The sequence below is a fragment of the Brachypodium distachyon genome, chromosome 4 (assembly GCF_000005505.3).
Source record: "Brachypodium distachyon strain Bd21 chromosome 4, Brachypodium_distachyon_v3.0, whole genome shotgun sequence".
Classification (NCBI taxonomy): domain Eukaryota; kingdom Viridiplantae; phylum Streptophyta; class Magnoliopsida; order Poales; family Poaceae; genus Brachypodium; species Brachypodium distachyon.
The window spans coordinates 23,732,774-23,746,905 of NC_016134.3; the positions used below are offsets into that span (position 1 = coordinate 23,732,774).

The window sequence follows — 14,132 nt, forward strand, 5'->3', positions numbered from 1 at the left end:
TTCTGGATTTGTCGGATAAGCAAACTCGACATAACCATACTGCCAATAACTAAGATCATAACGAGGTCCGGATGAACCAAGTATTCTCTGTGCAGCATCATCTTTCCTCTTTTTTGCTCACTGCGTCATTGAATTGGATTTGGATCATATTCATCTAGTATTTGAGTAGCCAGTGAACAAAAATATGATCATACAATACCATTCAACTTCAATGTGGGAACATAATGTGTGACAAGAAAGAGTGAAGGTAAAAAAGAAGCTAATTTTTGTCTCTTGGCGACCAAGGATATCAGAGCTATGTTTGATCCAAATTTCCTTGCCAACAAGATTTTCCAATGACCAGTGCAGCTATTTTTCACATTGCTCACCTTCCTGCGGCCCACCGAGCATGATCTTCTCGCTGTTCTGCCATGGTCAATGACTTTGGTGTGGCTTCTGAACTGTGCACTAATTTTGCAAAGTGCTCGGCACACCCCATCCGGTGTTCGGAGATGCAGCATGAGCTTATCGGATCGCGGCTGACTTGCGTTGTCGGGGATTTTCCTTGCACATATCTCGCATTGCCCCTTGGGATCTGCAAGCAGCCGGCGACCCAGCTCGCGGCGCTCGTCGACAAAGTGGAGATGCGGCTGGCATCGTGGAAGGCTGGTTCTGATTCGCTCGACGCTGTCAGCGATGCCGGTCTACTCGATGATGTCCCTTGATCTGCCGGTCAAGACGATAAAAGGGGTGGAGAAACTTTGCCGTGGTTTCCTTTGGAAGGGGAGGAAGGATGTTGGGGGTCACTGTGTGGTCGCCTGGCGCTCGGTCTGCATGCCGAGGCAGTTGGGCGGGCTTGTCATCCCCAACCTCTCCCTCATGAACGCCGCCTTGAGGGTGCGTTGGAGGTGGCTCGCCAGGGTGGATGACTCCAAGCCGTGGAATGTGTTTACCATCCTGGCCTCGCAGCTGGTTGACGAGATTTTTGAAGCCGTGACATCCTCTCATCTAGGGGACGGCCGACGAACTCTCTTCTGGACTGATAGGTGGCTTGAGGGGGTCAGGATCCGTGACCGCTTTCTCTTTTGGCGGCTTCAGTGAGACCCTGCTTACTGCGCACTCGCACGGTCAGGGATGGAGTGCTTGGGGCCTGGATCGCGGATGTGGGGCCGGACCTCGACGCGGCTGCCATTGATGAGTACCTGGCCCTTTGGGGATGTCTCCAAGGGTTTCAACTCCCTGATGGTGGTCACGACACTCTGACGTGGAACTGGACCAACCAGGGGGTGTACACGACAAAGTCGGCCTACTCCAACCTCTTTGTGGGCAGATTGATCGACCCCCTGGTGTGGCCGGTGTGGAGCTCAAGGGCACCGATGCGGTGCCGATTCTTCGCTTGGTTGGTGGTTCGGAACCAGTGGTGGACTGGTGACCGGTTGCAGCGGCGTGGGCTGCCACACCCGGCAAGGTGTCCCCTTTGTGATCAGGAGCCGGAAACGGTCTCTCACTTGTTGCTGGGATGTGTCGTCGCACGGCAGGTGTGGGAGCCCATTCTTGCGCTTTGGGGCCACCTTGATTGGCGGGCGGGGGGTGATTCCGACATCCGGAAGTGGTGGGCCACGGCTGTTGTTCCGCAGGGCGCTTGACGGGACTTCCGAACTGCGACGGCACTGGTGTTCTTGTCTATCTGGAAGCATTGAAATGACGTGGTGTTCAATGGAGCCTCGCCTTCTCACATCCACATTCTACGCTTTATCGTTGAGGAGGCGGTCTGCTGGGAGCGTGCTCGACTGATTAGGGATAGCTTTTCCTTTTCGACCCTTAGGGTGAGTGGGTTGCTTGTTGGGAGGTAGTGAGCCCCTTTGTAATCTAGTCGGTGGGCGTTGCTACCGTTAGACGGTGTTGTATCAGCTTCTTGGCCGCCCCTTCTTTAAACGATGATGTAACCACTTGGTTGCATTCTATAAAGAAAATAAAATTCACATTGCGTTATCTATTTTCTTTTTCAATAGAAAAACAGCATTCAATTTTCACTAGAAAGCATGAACAGAATGCACAATCATATTAACAAAACGTAAAACATTCTCTGCAGAACTTTGGTGTCTTCCTTATACCTACAACCAAGATCAGGAGATGAATTTTAGAAATAAAAGGCTAACTTTCAACGAAGAAAGGAAAATGAATATTATGATCTTTCAGCCATTTGAAAAAGAGAGGAGATTTTGAAAACTTGACAGGAAACAACTGCCAAGATACATTAAGCTTGACAGGAAACCACAAAATACTTCTGTGAAGCGAGTAGAAAAGTAAAATTTGAGTCATCAGTCACCACTATCAGACAACACTAGAGACCAAGTCCACTATGTTAACCACAACCTGATTTGTATGCCGCAAAAATGAAGGAAATGTGCACATCAATGTGCAAGTAGAAGCCAACAAACCAGTGGATAGAACCATGTGTCTATATCACCGAGAATTGCCTTGAGGAACAGGAAGGTGTCAGCATCCGAATGGTGTCAAGCACATGAGAAAAATGCAGGAAGTAACGTGGAAAACATAAAATGACAGGAGTGTGAGCACAAGACCAATTCAACAAACCAATGTAAGGAGAAATTTTGTGGAAGAAAGGGAGCCTACGAATGCAAATCAAACTCCAAATCCTGTTGCTTGTCAACTTGCTGTTCCAATACATGGGATATTGGTCTAGTCATCCATTTCCTTCTCATCCACATGAGTGCAGATCTGTGACTAGACTAACATGGAATCTTGCTCGGCGCCCACGAATTAGTAGGATATGCATGTGATACAGCCTGTCAAGCTAAACATATGTTGCACATGCACTCCAATAAAATTCATATTTCAGGGTGACATACTGTAAATTTGATGTTAGCATGACTTCCTATCTGCTTGTACAATACACTGTCTGACTACGATAGGCAGAATTATTGCTCATAAAACAGTGCGGCTGGAGCCCAGGGTGACGACGAATAATGATCTAGAGAATGAACAGATGTTGATTGGTTCCAGCTCAAGATTCTAGACAGCAAGACAGTTAGATGACACTTTGTTTTTACAGACAGCCAATATTGCCCATGAAGTTGGTTCAACTTCCATGAACTGACCATTCTTTACAGGCAAATCTGCCACCTCCACTGATTTTCTTCTTCTAGCGAAGACATGGAGTGAACATTTCCATGGTGTTTGTCATAGTTGCATAGTAATTTTCGTCCTCCCATTGTGCAGCTGGCCTGTTACTCTTGCGTCTTGCGCGCATATGACAGCACCTGTTGATGTTTAGTCTGTACTTGTAGCATCACCAATCAACAATTGTACTGATTGCCAAGAGAAATGTCCCCCGGTGTGGGAAGAAGATAAATAATGGATGAATTGCTGAATCCTTGATCTACATGAGAAGAACCAAAGGCTTCAGTTAAGGATTTGGAAGAGTAAGATGAGCTAGGCCATCTGGACAATCTAGGTTAGATGCAGTGTAAACATGGTTGCTCAATAAATTTTGCGATACTTTCCGCAGGGTTAGTGATGCTATGAGCAGCATGACTTTACCCCAAATTGCTCATAATCATCAACCTCCACAGCAAAATTGAAGAGTGGAGAAACAAACTAAACAATAAGACAAACATTGACCAATAATTGTAATACATCAGCAATCAGATTACCACACCTTCATAAAAAAGGGCAATTGATAAATCACTGGCTGCTTTCCTTTCTTCCGTGGATAACCATTATTGAATCAGTCAACATATCCTTAAACCCAACACTTCTGACCTCTAGCTTCAGTTGCCCCCCAATTCAACATGGCAATCCCAAATGAGGATTACCAAAACAATCACTATCCTCAAGTTACCCTAAACTAAGCCTTAGCTTCTACACCTTTCAACACATGGCTTTCCCTTACCAACAATGCAAGCCCATCCTTTACCTCCCCCTTCTTCTCTAATGCAGCGGTAGCCTTCTCCGGCTTCTGCTTCCGGTACTGCCAGGCCTCGGCTGGATCTGTCGTGATCACCCTCACCTCTGATCCACCCCCATTGATCTCGAGCACCTCCGGTAGGCCGTTCCCACATCCCCTTGACAAACCAACATCCACCCTGACCGCCTGCGCCCCGCACACTGCATTGATCCCCTCGCTCTGTATCGTGTGCCCCATCACCATCCTCTTTGTCCCAGGGAGCATCCCCAGAACGCCCTGGAGCCTCTGGCAGTCACAATTGAAGCCTTCGGAGAACCTCCTGAGCCACACCACCGCGTCCCGGCCAGAAACATGCTCCGGCGCCCTGGCATTGTCGCCGCGCCCACCACGGATCCAGTCACTGACCTCCGCATTGATCCGCTCGATGCCATACTCGACATGGGCCTCGAGCAGGCCGCCGTGGACGAACACGGAATCGCCGACGACGAGGACGGTGGGGAGGTCAGCCAGGAACCTCCGCGCGATGGGGCCCTCGGGCCGTAGCGCGGCGAGGCGGGACCGGAAGCCGTCCCAGAACTCCGCCTTGACGCCGGGGAAAGCCTTGGGGACGCCGAGGAAAGGGTTTTTCGGCGGCTCGAGGCCACCGCAGCGGCGCTTGATGGCGAGCCCGGCCCGGTACCAGCCGGCCCAGGCGGAGAACTCCCTGAGGCCCTCCGGGGTGACGAAGCGGTAGTCGCCGGCCACGTTCATGACCTCGTGGTTGCCGAGGATCGGGAGCAGCGCGCCGCCCTGCGCCGCGGCGGAGATGCTGAGGCGGCGGAGGAAGTACAGGAGCCGGAGCTCGTCGCCGCCGCGATCCAGGATGTCGCCGAGCTGGACGGCGAGGGTCGGGCCGGCGGCCCAGGAGGTGGAGCTTGGCCCGGGGTCGTTGTTGGAGGCCGGCAGGAGGCCCGCGAGGCGGAGCGCGGCGAGGGACTTGGCGAGGTCGCCGTGGAGGTCGCCGATGGCGACGAGGCGCGAGGGGGAGGGGAGGAAGGTGGTGGGGGTGGCGGGCGGAGGAGGAGCAGGGAGAGAGGCAGCGGGGAAGAAGATGCCGGATACGGCGAAGTCGACGAAGGCGTCGGCGAAGGCGGCGACGGCGGCGGGGAGGTCGCCGCAGGTGGGGACGACGTTGGGGGAGGCCATCTTGGGCTGCTCCTGTTTGGGGGGATTTGGTGGGCTTCGGGGGATGGACAGATTTCTTGGGGCCGCCGGCTGCTCTTCTTATATGGTGCTCATCCGGAAAAGGCTTGAAGATGATTGGCCGTCAACGTCCAGATATTCTTCTTAACAAATGCCAAAAATCAATTTGAGGAATAACAAGATGTTGCTGTTCTTCTTCAGCATTTGAGTAAATTTCACGGAACCGGAGAGGTTTTGAGGCAGTCTCTCAACGAGGCCCCATTTTTTTTAATTTGTTCACAAAATCACAAGTTTTGTGTCAAATTGTCTCACCTTGCTCAAAATGAACGCTTACACGATTTTGACAGTATTTCTGACATGTGGATCTCGCATGTCGGGTGCGATGTCTTTTTCTTTGAACCCCTCGTCCTTTTCTTTTTTCCTCCTCCGCTCATCTTCTTGTATGGTGAACATCTTCTCTCGATTTCTCTGTATGGTGGGCAGCGAAAAAGCGAGCTGTTGCTGCCCTGCTCCACTCGATGAGACTATGACTGGCCATGGGGCGAAAGAGCGAGCTGCCGCGGCGGGGGGGCGCAGGCAGCAGACACACGAGGGCGACGGGGCAGCAAGACGGCGGTGCGGACATGCGGCGCGGGTGGGGCAGCAGGACAGCGGTGTGGGCGCGTGGCGAGGCAGCAGGGGCGGGCAGGTAGCAGGGCGCGCTACGGTTTATTACGGTCGGCGCACACGGCCGGCGAGGTGGTCAGGCCATAGTGGAGCGAGAGGACGAGAAGCTCCCGTGCATGATTCTCAACGCGGCCGTCGGTGGGGAGGCTGGTGTCCACCGTGGCGAAGCAGGCGGCTGCCAGCGTCGTAGAAGAAGACGAGGGGATGAGGACAAAAGAAAAAGGCAAGGGGTCTGATAAAAAGGACATGGCGCATGACATGCGGGACCTACATGTAAGAAATACTGTCAAAATCGTTTGAATCTTGATTGATGTGAGACAATTTGACATTTACTCTCAGCATTTTACCCTGCCATGAAGACGAACGGGTTTTCTTAAAAGAGAAAAAAACAAGAAGAAGACGAACAGGTCGATCCCTTTTTCCTGGGCCACAACACCTTTCTCCTTCTTAATTTCCAAATGCTGGGCTTCATTTTTCCTGGGCCCATTACGTACTTACCTCTGTCCGGGTCTTCGTCTCCTCTGGGCCTTGGGCCTGTCCTCTTATGTAGTCAGCAACGCCTGGGCGATCGATCTGCGCCTGGTCGTCGCCTCTTTCCCTCATGTTCGTTTCCAACCTAGAGCAGCACTTCTGTTACGTTCCTCTTTTTCTCCCTAAACCTCAATCCTTAAATTGAAAATTCCCAATTAGCCCAATCCTGTTAGGCTCCAGCCTCCGGCGAGGACAGTGCTCAGATGACGGGCAGTTCAAGCCGGGCTGCACCTCAGGCGGACCGCGCGGCACGGACTACAAACGTACGCCAGTGCGGGGACGACGGCAATTCCAATGGGGCTTCAACTCCGGCAGACATGTGACGGAGGCTCGACCAAGAGACGTCAGACAACCAGGTCCGCTAATCTACACCCTCTTGCCATCTTCTGGTACTGTCTATGTACGACTCGGCATGGATTTTGGACTTAATTTGTTGTCGACTCAATGTAATCTCTGATAGTGACTTGTGTCTTGTTAATTTATCATTGAATTTTGTGTTTATTTATGTACAGCTATCACTATTGTGAACTAATTAAGATTGTCGTGGTTTTTTCTTTGTGAACATTAGCACTTATTTTTTTCATAATATGTATTTACATATTCGTTACCTGCGGTCGGCATACTATAATCATGCACAGGCTTTGACGAAGCACTAGCTCTGCCTTTGCAGAAATATACATTGTAATTCTACTGGTTGAAATGACCGTACGTTGCAACGGACAACAAAATAAGATGGTGCGTTTTCTTTGATCTTCTTTAACGACCACCAAAGATTCCTTCAAAAACGAGTTCTTTCGAAGATTTTGTCTCTATACTCTACTCCCTCAAAAGAAGACAACAATACCTTTCTTTCTGAAAATTATATAGCATCACTTGATCAAAAAAGTATTGGGATTGAATAGCTTGACTCTTTTTAGTCTCTCCGCTATCTCACTTCAACCATAAAAAAAGAAGTTCTGGAGATAATGTATGTAGGAGAACCAAAACAACACTAACCAAATTACAATCAAGAACTTTAGATGTTTTCATGAGTGAGAAGATTGGAAATTTGCAATTGCACTAGATGGATATAGATGGGACTATATTTTAGAGTTATTGTTGCTGATTCCGAGCAGCTGCAGAATAATAGGGCGCCAATGCATTTGTGGGCAAAGCAAGAACTTTATAGAGAATAGAGACATTCAAACTCTCATTTCATATGTATTTCCTGTAGCAGTACCTATATCCATTTATGAATTACTCGTCCTTGGATGTACATTTGTTTTTACCGTTCTGATAGAAGAAAATTATTACTTGCTTCCGTTCCGAGCCAACAGAAAAGAGAACATCATGCTTTTTTGTGTGTGAATCAGGAGCTTCAAACATTAATCAATAGGAGGATTACAACAATTTGTTTATGAAGTTAAGAAACAAAGTTGGCGTCGTGTTAATCCATGTACACCTCTGCCTACCAAAACAAGCTTGTTTAGCACATAGACAAGCAGCAACATTTGGTGTTCTATGGACAAAAAATTAGATGCAGGCTAACAAATTTCCTGCTAAGTTCCTTGACCTCTGTCAGAATAAAAGCTATGGAGTACATCCCATGATCGCCTCCTCCCCCCAAAAGCTTGACCAAGACCTTGGAATTAATCATTTTTAATAGCCTCCAGAAAAGTTGTTCCCATGAACAGAGAGTTAAGCATGGATCAATGTTTCACAAAAAGCAACATTAATTCCCAATGTGTCTCCTTCTAGCAAATCCCTGCATGGCATTGGCAAACTCATGGCCATTCATGCACAAGAAGCGAAAAAAGACCGTGGACTCGTTGTGGCAATGGCTAGAAGACGTTGTTGCAGCAGGGTGCCCGGATGGCAGGATCCTGCACCGCGCAGCACCGCAGCAAAGCAGCTGGGCAGGAGGAGAGAGGGCGGAAGTAGCAAACAGAGGGAGAGAAGAAAGACCGAGCCTACCCGAACCCCATCTTGCCGAACTCGTGGCGAGCAGCGTCAGCGTCGAGCTTCATGTCCATTGGTGGGCGGCCTTCTTGTCTCGGCTCGGCTTCGAGATCTGGCTACCTGCTATACGCGCAAAGAACAGAGTGCGCTGTAGTTGCCCCTGGTAGGGAGGAGCCGGCCGTCGGCGCTGTGCTCCAAATTGACCCCTCGTGCGCGCACCTCCTATCACAAGATCTACGTTACAACGGCTATGGTCCATTGTCGTGGTGGTGTCACGGCAGATGCCATAGGATGGCTTATGTTGGGGCCGATGGACGAAGGAGGAACCAGAGGAGGGAGGACGTGAAGAGAAACATGCACAAACACACAAGCACACACAGATTTACCTAAGTTTGGAGCCCTCTTGTAGAGGTAAGACTCCTACTCCTGCTTTGTTGTATATGCCGAGATAGTAAGATCTACAATGGCGCTCCTTGAGCAGTATTCTTGAGGAAGAAGAACAAGAAGGGGAAAACCCTAAATGTCTAAGTGTTGGATCCCTCTTTAGGGATGGCTAGTGCTCCTATTTATGGACCGCCCATATCACACTGACATGTGGATCAAGGACTAACGTTATCTTCTATGGGCCCCGCCGGGCACGCGCCTTGATTCCCTCCGGGTGACACCGTAGGGGATAAGACAACTTTACTTTTCCTGGCGTCCTGCAACAAGTACAGCAGCCGCCTGCCGGCTTCCGTCACTGATTCTCTTTCGGTGCTTCTTTGCGCAGCCACCTGGCACTGTGACGTAAGCGGCGACTGCTTTCCCGTGATAAAGAGAACGCTGCTTTACTTTACGCCATGAGATAAGGATAAGACCGTTGAGTCATCTCGGCGGTGGCCGAGATCAGGGTACTCGTCCTTATCCTGCAATCACATAAGACAAGATTGTCATGCCGGCATACACTTGGTATGCCGGCTTAGTATTAGTTTGGCTTAAGGATGCCGGCGTACATGCCTGTGCCGGCTTTGCTTTCGTCATCTCGGCTAATGTGTGTCATCAAGACCCTATCCGGGGTCATCCCCCCGACGCTAGTCCCGAACCTGTTGCGATCCGGCAGGGAAGAATGTCGGGCCACGATAGCTTCCCACACACGAACCACCGAAGCTCACCAGGGCTTAGCCGAAAAGGATGCCGAGACAACCCCGAGTTCCTCTTAGCCGAGATCAAGTTATTCCGACATACCGAGCTGGCGTGCTTATTCAACATTGAGCCTAGATTCTTTTCTCCTTCATGGCCGACAATAGAAAACTCGTTTCTGCCGACATTGGTGCCACCTGTCGCTTATACTCCATGCTCTGCTTAAATAACGGGAAGATAAGACCCGAAGTACTGCCAGCGTGCCTTTTGAGGCGAGCGCGTTATCTCATTGGACAGTAAAACTGACAGGCCATTAAGAGAGAAATATTGGTTCCCACGCGGATCCTTATCCTCTCGGATTTGACGGGATTAACTGTGCCACACTGCGCGGTAACCGAGCACGTGTGCGTTAATGGGGTTGATTGCCCCCATGATCGTGCGTGACCCTTCTGTTGGCCACAGGGATCGTGGGCGCGGAAGATCCACGCCCATTAGTTGCGCTGCGGGTATAAATGGAGGGAGCGGACGAGGGTGAAAACCCTTCGCATTCTCCCAGCACGCTTGCTCTCCTCTGCCCTTCTCTGCTCCTCGCGCGCTCCGCCATTGCTGCTAGCTCCAAGCTCTTCCACCGCTACGCTTCCTAGCTCCCAGCAACCGAGCTCATCATCGTAACCTCGCACGCGCTCGCTTGGCTCTCCGCCGGTGCTTTCCTTGCCCGTTCAAGCCTTGCGCCACCACCTCTCTGCCGTAAAGACTAACCCTAGATCTAGTTTCCAACAATGGCTTCTTCCTCCCGTGACGCCGTCGCCGTCGACCCCGCTGCTCAGCACACCGAGGAGGAGACGTGCTCGGAGCGAGCTGGCTGGGAAGGCTCTGATGTCTCCCCGGTGGACATCGAGTGGCTCCGCCGCTCCTGGCGGATTCGGAAGACGTGGAGTGCCGGATCCCTAGCGATGAGATCGTGCCGGCACCCGAATCTAGTGAGCATGTCGTCTTCCTTGCTCATTTTGAGCAAGGGTTTGCATTGCCGGCTAGCGATTTTACTAGGAAATTTTTAGACTTCTTTGGCCTGATGCCGCAGCACCTTCCGGCAAACGCCATCCTCACACTCTCGGCGTTTGTCACTTGCTGTGAGGCCTATCTCGGCCTCTGGCCTTCCGTCGGCTTGTGGGCCAAATACTTTATGTTCCGGCCCCAAGTTCTTCCCGACAAAGAGAATCCCGGCGCCGCCAAGTGCATGACCCAATGTGGCGCCGCCACCGTCATACCCCGCCGAGGCGCAGCCTTTCCTCGGATCCAAGGTCTTGAGTCCTGCAAAAAGTGGCTCAAGACCTTTTTCTATGTTAAGAACTCCTCCGACACCGACAAGACCAACTTGCCGGGATTTGTAATCGGCCCTCCGGAGGAGAAGAAGAACCGGAAGTATGATCCGAAGGACACCCTTCCCGAGATCAACGGGATCCACGCCGGCATCCTCGAACTCAAGGCAGAAGGGACGACGGCCGATGATTTGTTGGCCACCTTTGTGTACCGGCGGTTGTGCCCTCTCCAACGCCGGACACACAAGATGTGCTTCTACGGCGGTCAGTTCGATCCGAACCGGGTGTCGATCATCCGACTTGACCAGGTTTAGTCCAGTGCCGGGTTAAGGCAATCGCGAAGATGAGTTTGCCCGAGCGCTGGGAATGGGGTATACCGGCATACAGCCGGAAGCACCGTCCGCCTCCGGTGAGTTTTATTTATATATGTCTTCTGTTCCTATCCGACATAAGGTTATGCCGGCTTCCATTTGACAAAGACTTATCTCAGCGCAACTTGATTCTTTTGTGCAGAAGTTCACCCTTCAGCGCAACAAAGACGGGAAATCCCCGGACAAGCGCTTTGGGAGCTAATGCATGACCATCGATCATTAAGATCCGGATTTGGAGGATCACATGCCGATCGCTCATGCCGGGCCCCGTCGCACCGAAGGTAATAACTCCGACATCCTCTCATAGTTATTAGAACACTTATCGTTAAAATGCTCACATCTGCATTAATCCGGGAACAGCTAACTCGGACGATCCCGCCGACGTTGTGGTGCCGGGTCCAGCGGCTACTGCGGCGCCGGCCCGCGAGAAACGCACTTCGAGAGGGATCTTTCAAGAACTATGAAGCGGAAGAAAGTCGCCTCTCGTGGACCAAAGCCGAAGCCCATGACCGTTAGGTAAGGCTTACAACATCTCAATCCTTGATGTCGGCTTTCTTCTTAACGATCATGAAACTATCCAACTCTCAATCCTGCAGGGCGGCTCTGACGGCCACTCAGTCTCATACGTGCATTGTGTCTGAGATCCCAGTAGCTCCATCTCCTCGTGCTGAGCCTGCAACTCAGGCCATTGGAGAGGCCGAGACTGCTGCGGATCCGACATCTCCTATCCGGGATGTCGGCCCGAGCATCGACGCTTTGAGCGTCGCACAAGCCGGGACGTCCGCAGTCGGGACTGCTCCTTCCTCGGCGGCAACCGAGACACAAACGGAGCCACCGGTCACGGAGACTCCTCAGCAGCTGGCCACAGAGCCCCAAGGACCCCAAGGACCGCAGACTATATCAACACCACCATCACCGCCACCGCAGCCGCAAGCTACTCAACTAGCTGCGGCGCAAGCTAGGAGAACCAAGAGCTCCGCTATTCCGGCTGGGCAAGCGCCTCCAAGTTCCTCCAGCTCACAATCAGCCCAGGGAGTTCCCCTCAAGACGACCAGCGGGCACAGCTAGGGGTCGCTGGACCAGTTCGTAATGGACTGGAACAGCACCGACAGTTACGAGGTGAACTCCAGCACCCTCCAGACAGCGCGGCAGAGCCCTCTGGTGGGGCCCGTACCTGCGGCGACTCCCGAGTCTGTGTCGGCCCGGATGTTTCAGGCAAGGATCGCCTTGTTTGAATCCAGCCGCGCTGCAGAGGTACGAAAAACTCCTTTGAAGATTTTTACTTCTAATTCTAGTACCCATACTCCTAGTTCCCGAGGTTTAGGGCGAGTAAGAATTAGTCGGCCTGAAGCTTATCTTACAAAACTTCAAATACTCTGCCACACTTTTAAAAACTTCAAACACCATTCCCCGAGATTCAGGCCGGGTTTAGAATAGTCGGCCTGAAGCTTAAAAACTTCAAACACTTATTCCCCGAGATTCAGGTCGGGTTTAGAATAGTTGGCCTGATGCTTGGAAACTTCAAACACTTATTCTCCGAGATTCAGGTCGAGTTTAGAATAGTCGGCCTGAAGCTTGCAAACTTTAAACACTTATTCCACGAGATTCTGGCCAGGTTTAGAATAATCGGCTTGAAGCTAATAACCGTTAACTTCCCACTGCAATAGAATTAATTGTTGATTATTGTCTTGCAGACCTGCATGAAAAAGCGCACCGCCACCTTTAAGGTCCAGCTGGCGAAGCACAAGAAGCTGGCGGCAGAGCACAAGGCCTTGGTAACCGAGCGCCAGAGCCAGAGTAAGTACATTTTTACCGACATAAAAACTTTGTCCAAGTATTAATGCACTGCAAAAACTGATACGTGCTCTTGTTCACAGCCGGGGACAACGCTCAAGTGTCGGAGCTCTTGAAGCGCGTCGCTGAAGTTCAGGGTACAAGCTTGTCCTTATCCCGGATTTCATCCATTTTAAACTCAAGCTTCTATAACACATGTCTGCTAAACAGATGAGAAGACTCGGCTAGAAGAGCAGCACCGGGCAGAAGTGGCCCGGCTGAAGGCGCAGCTCGAAGCTCATGCTGAGGCGCACAAGACCGAGGTAGGTCAACTTACCTCGGCTCTCTCCGCCCAAGCTGATGAGAAGATCCGTCTGGAAGGCGAAGTGCAGAAATGAAAGGATCTTGTCACCGAGGTCGAGACCCGCGCCACTGCTGCCGAGAAGGAGAAGGCCAAGAATGCCCGCCTGCTCAGCTTGTGCCAGCGTGACCTCATCAAAATCGATGCAATGCTGACTAGTAAGTTGCCCTTGTCCAAGTCTCTTCCTCTGATCATTTGTCCGAAAGCAGCAATAGGGTGCCGAAACTTATTACTATCTTTTTGCCTTTGTCAGAATTTTTTTCACAATCTGTTGAGACTGCCCAAGCTGCCGTGATCAAGGCCCGTAAAAGGAGGGATCCAGCCGGGGCAGTACCCTTCAAATATGACTCGGAGGATTACTTGGTCAGCATTGCGAGCCGGGTTAAGCCTCTGAAGTCGTTCGGGGTAAACATGCTTAATCTCGGCATCCGGGCCTTCCAAGTGCTGTGGCCGGGAGAAGAAGCTCCGACTGGCATCCCGGAATTGGCGAAGCGCCTTCTGGAGGTGGAGGACCGGCTGAACGAGTGGCGGGAATCGGCCGCTCGTGTCGGCGCCGACGAGGCTTTGTCGTTTGTACTCTCTTGGTACGACGGCATCAACCTCGACGTGCTGCAGTCGATGCGAGTCGGCTCCCCCTTCCTCTCAGACTTGGAACTCATTGCGAAGCGGCAGGAGCGGGCCTACTCCTTTATCCAATATGCCGATGTGCATAAATTGGTGGACGGCCCGGTGTCAGAAGCAGATGCAGAGATGGCCGAGGAAGACGAGGAAGAAGAAGTCGACAAAGAGATTGTCGTCGTGTCGGCTTCTACTGCAACGGACGCTCCGAGTTCCGGCGCCGCCAATCCTTCTGTTTCTTCTTAGGTGTGTCGGATGCCGGGTGCATATGTAACCGGGTTAAAACACTTTTGTTTGTGAAACATCATACTTTTAACTTATTTAAGTCTTTTAGTTAGAAGCCG

At 51.4% G+C, this 14,132-nt stretch overlaps 2 protein-coding genes across 2 annotated transcripts; one reads left to right on the plus strand and one right to left on the minus strand.

Annotated features, from left to right (window-relative positions):
• Window positions 1–2,815: 2,815 nt before the first annotated feature.
• LOC100841168 (shewanella-like protein phosphatase 2) lies at window positions 2,816–5,160 on the minus strand. Its single transcript, XM_003577586.4, has 2 exons — window positions 3,662–5,160; window positions 2,816–3,382 (listed from the first exon to the last, which is right to left on the minus strand). The coding sequence occupies exon 1, from the start codon at window positions 5,093–5,095 to the stop codon at window positions 3,851–3,853; it is 1,245 nt and encodes a 414-aa protein (XP_003577634.1). The 5' UTR covers window positions 5,096–5,160; the 3' UTR covers window positions 2,816–3,382; window positions 3,662–3,850.
• A 4,965-nt stretch (window positions 5,161–10,125) lies between these two features.
• Window positions 10,126–14,061, plus strand: LOC112272374. The gene is made up of 8 exons (XM_024462986.1): window positions 10,126–11,074; window positions 11,179–11,317; window positions 11,397–11,552; window positions 11,633–12,290; window positions 12,731–12,833; window positions 12,914–12,967; window positions 13,041–13,328; window positions 13,424–14,061. Exons 4-7 carry the CDS (start codon window positions 12,126–12,128, stop codon window positions 13,205–13,207), a joined length of 489 nt encoding a protein of 162 aa, XP_024318754.1. The 5' UTR covers window positions 10,126–11,074; window positions 11,179–11,317; window positions 11,397–11,552; window positions 11,633–12,125; the 3' UTR covers window positions 13,208–13,328; window positions 13,424–14,061.
• Window positions 14,062–14,132: the final 71 nt, after the last annotated feature.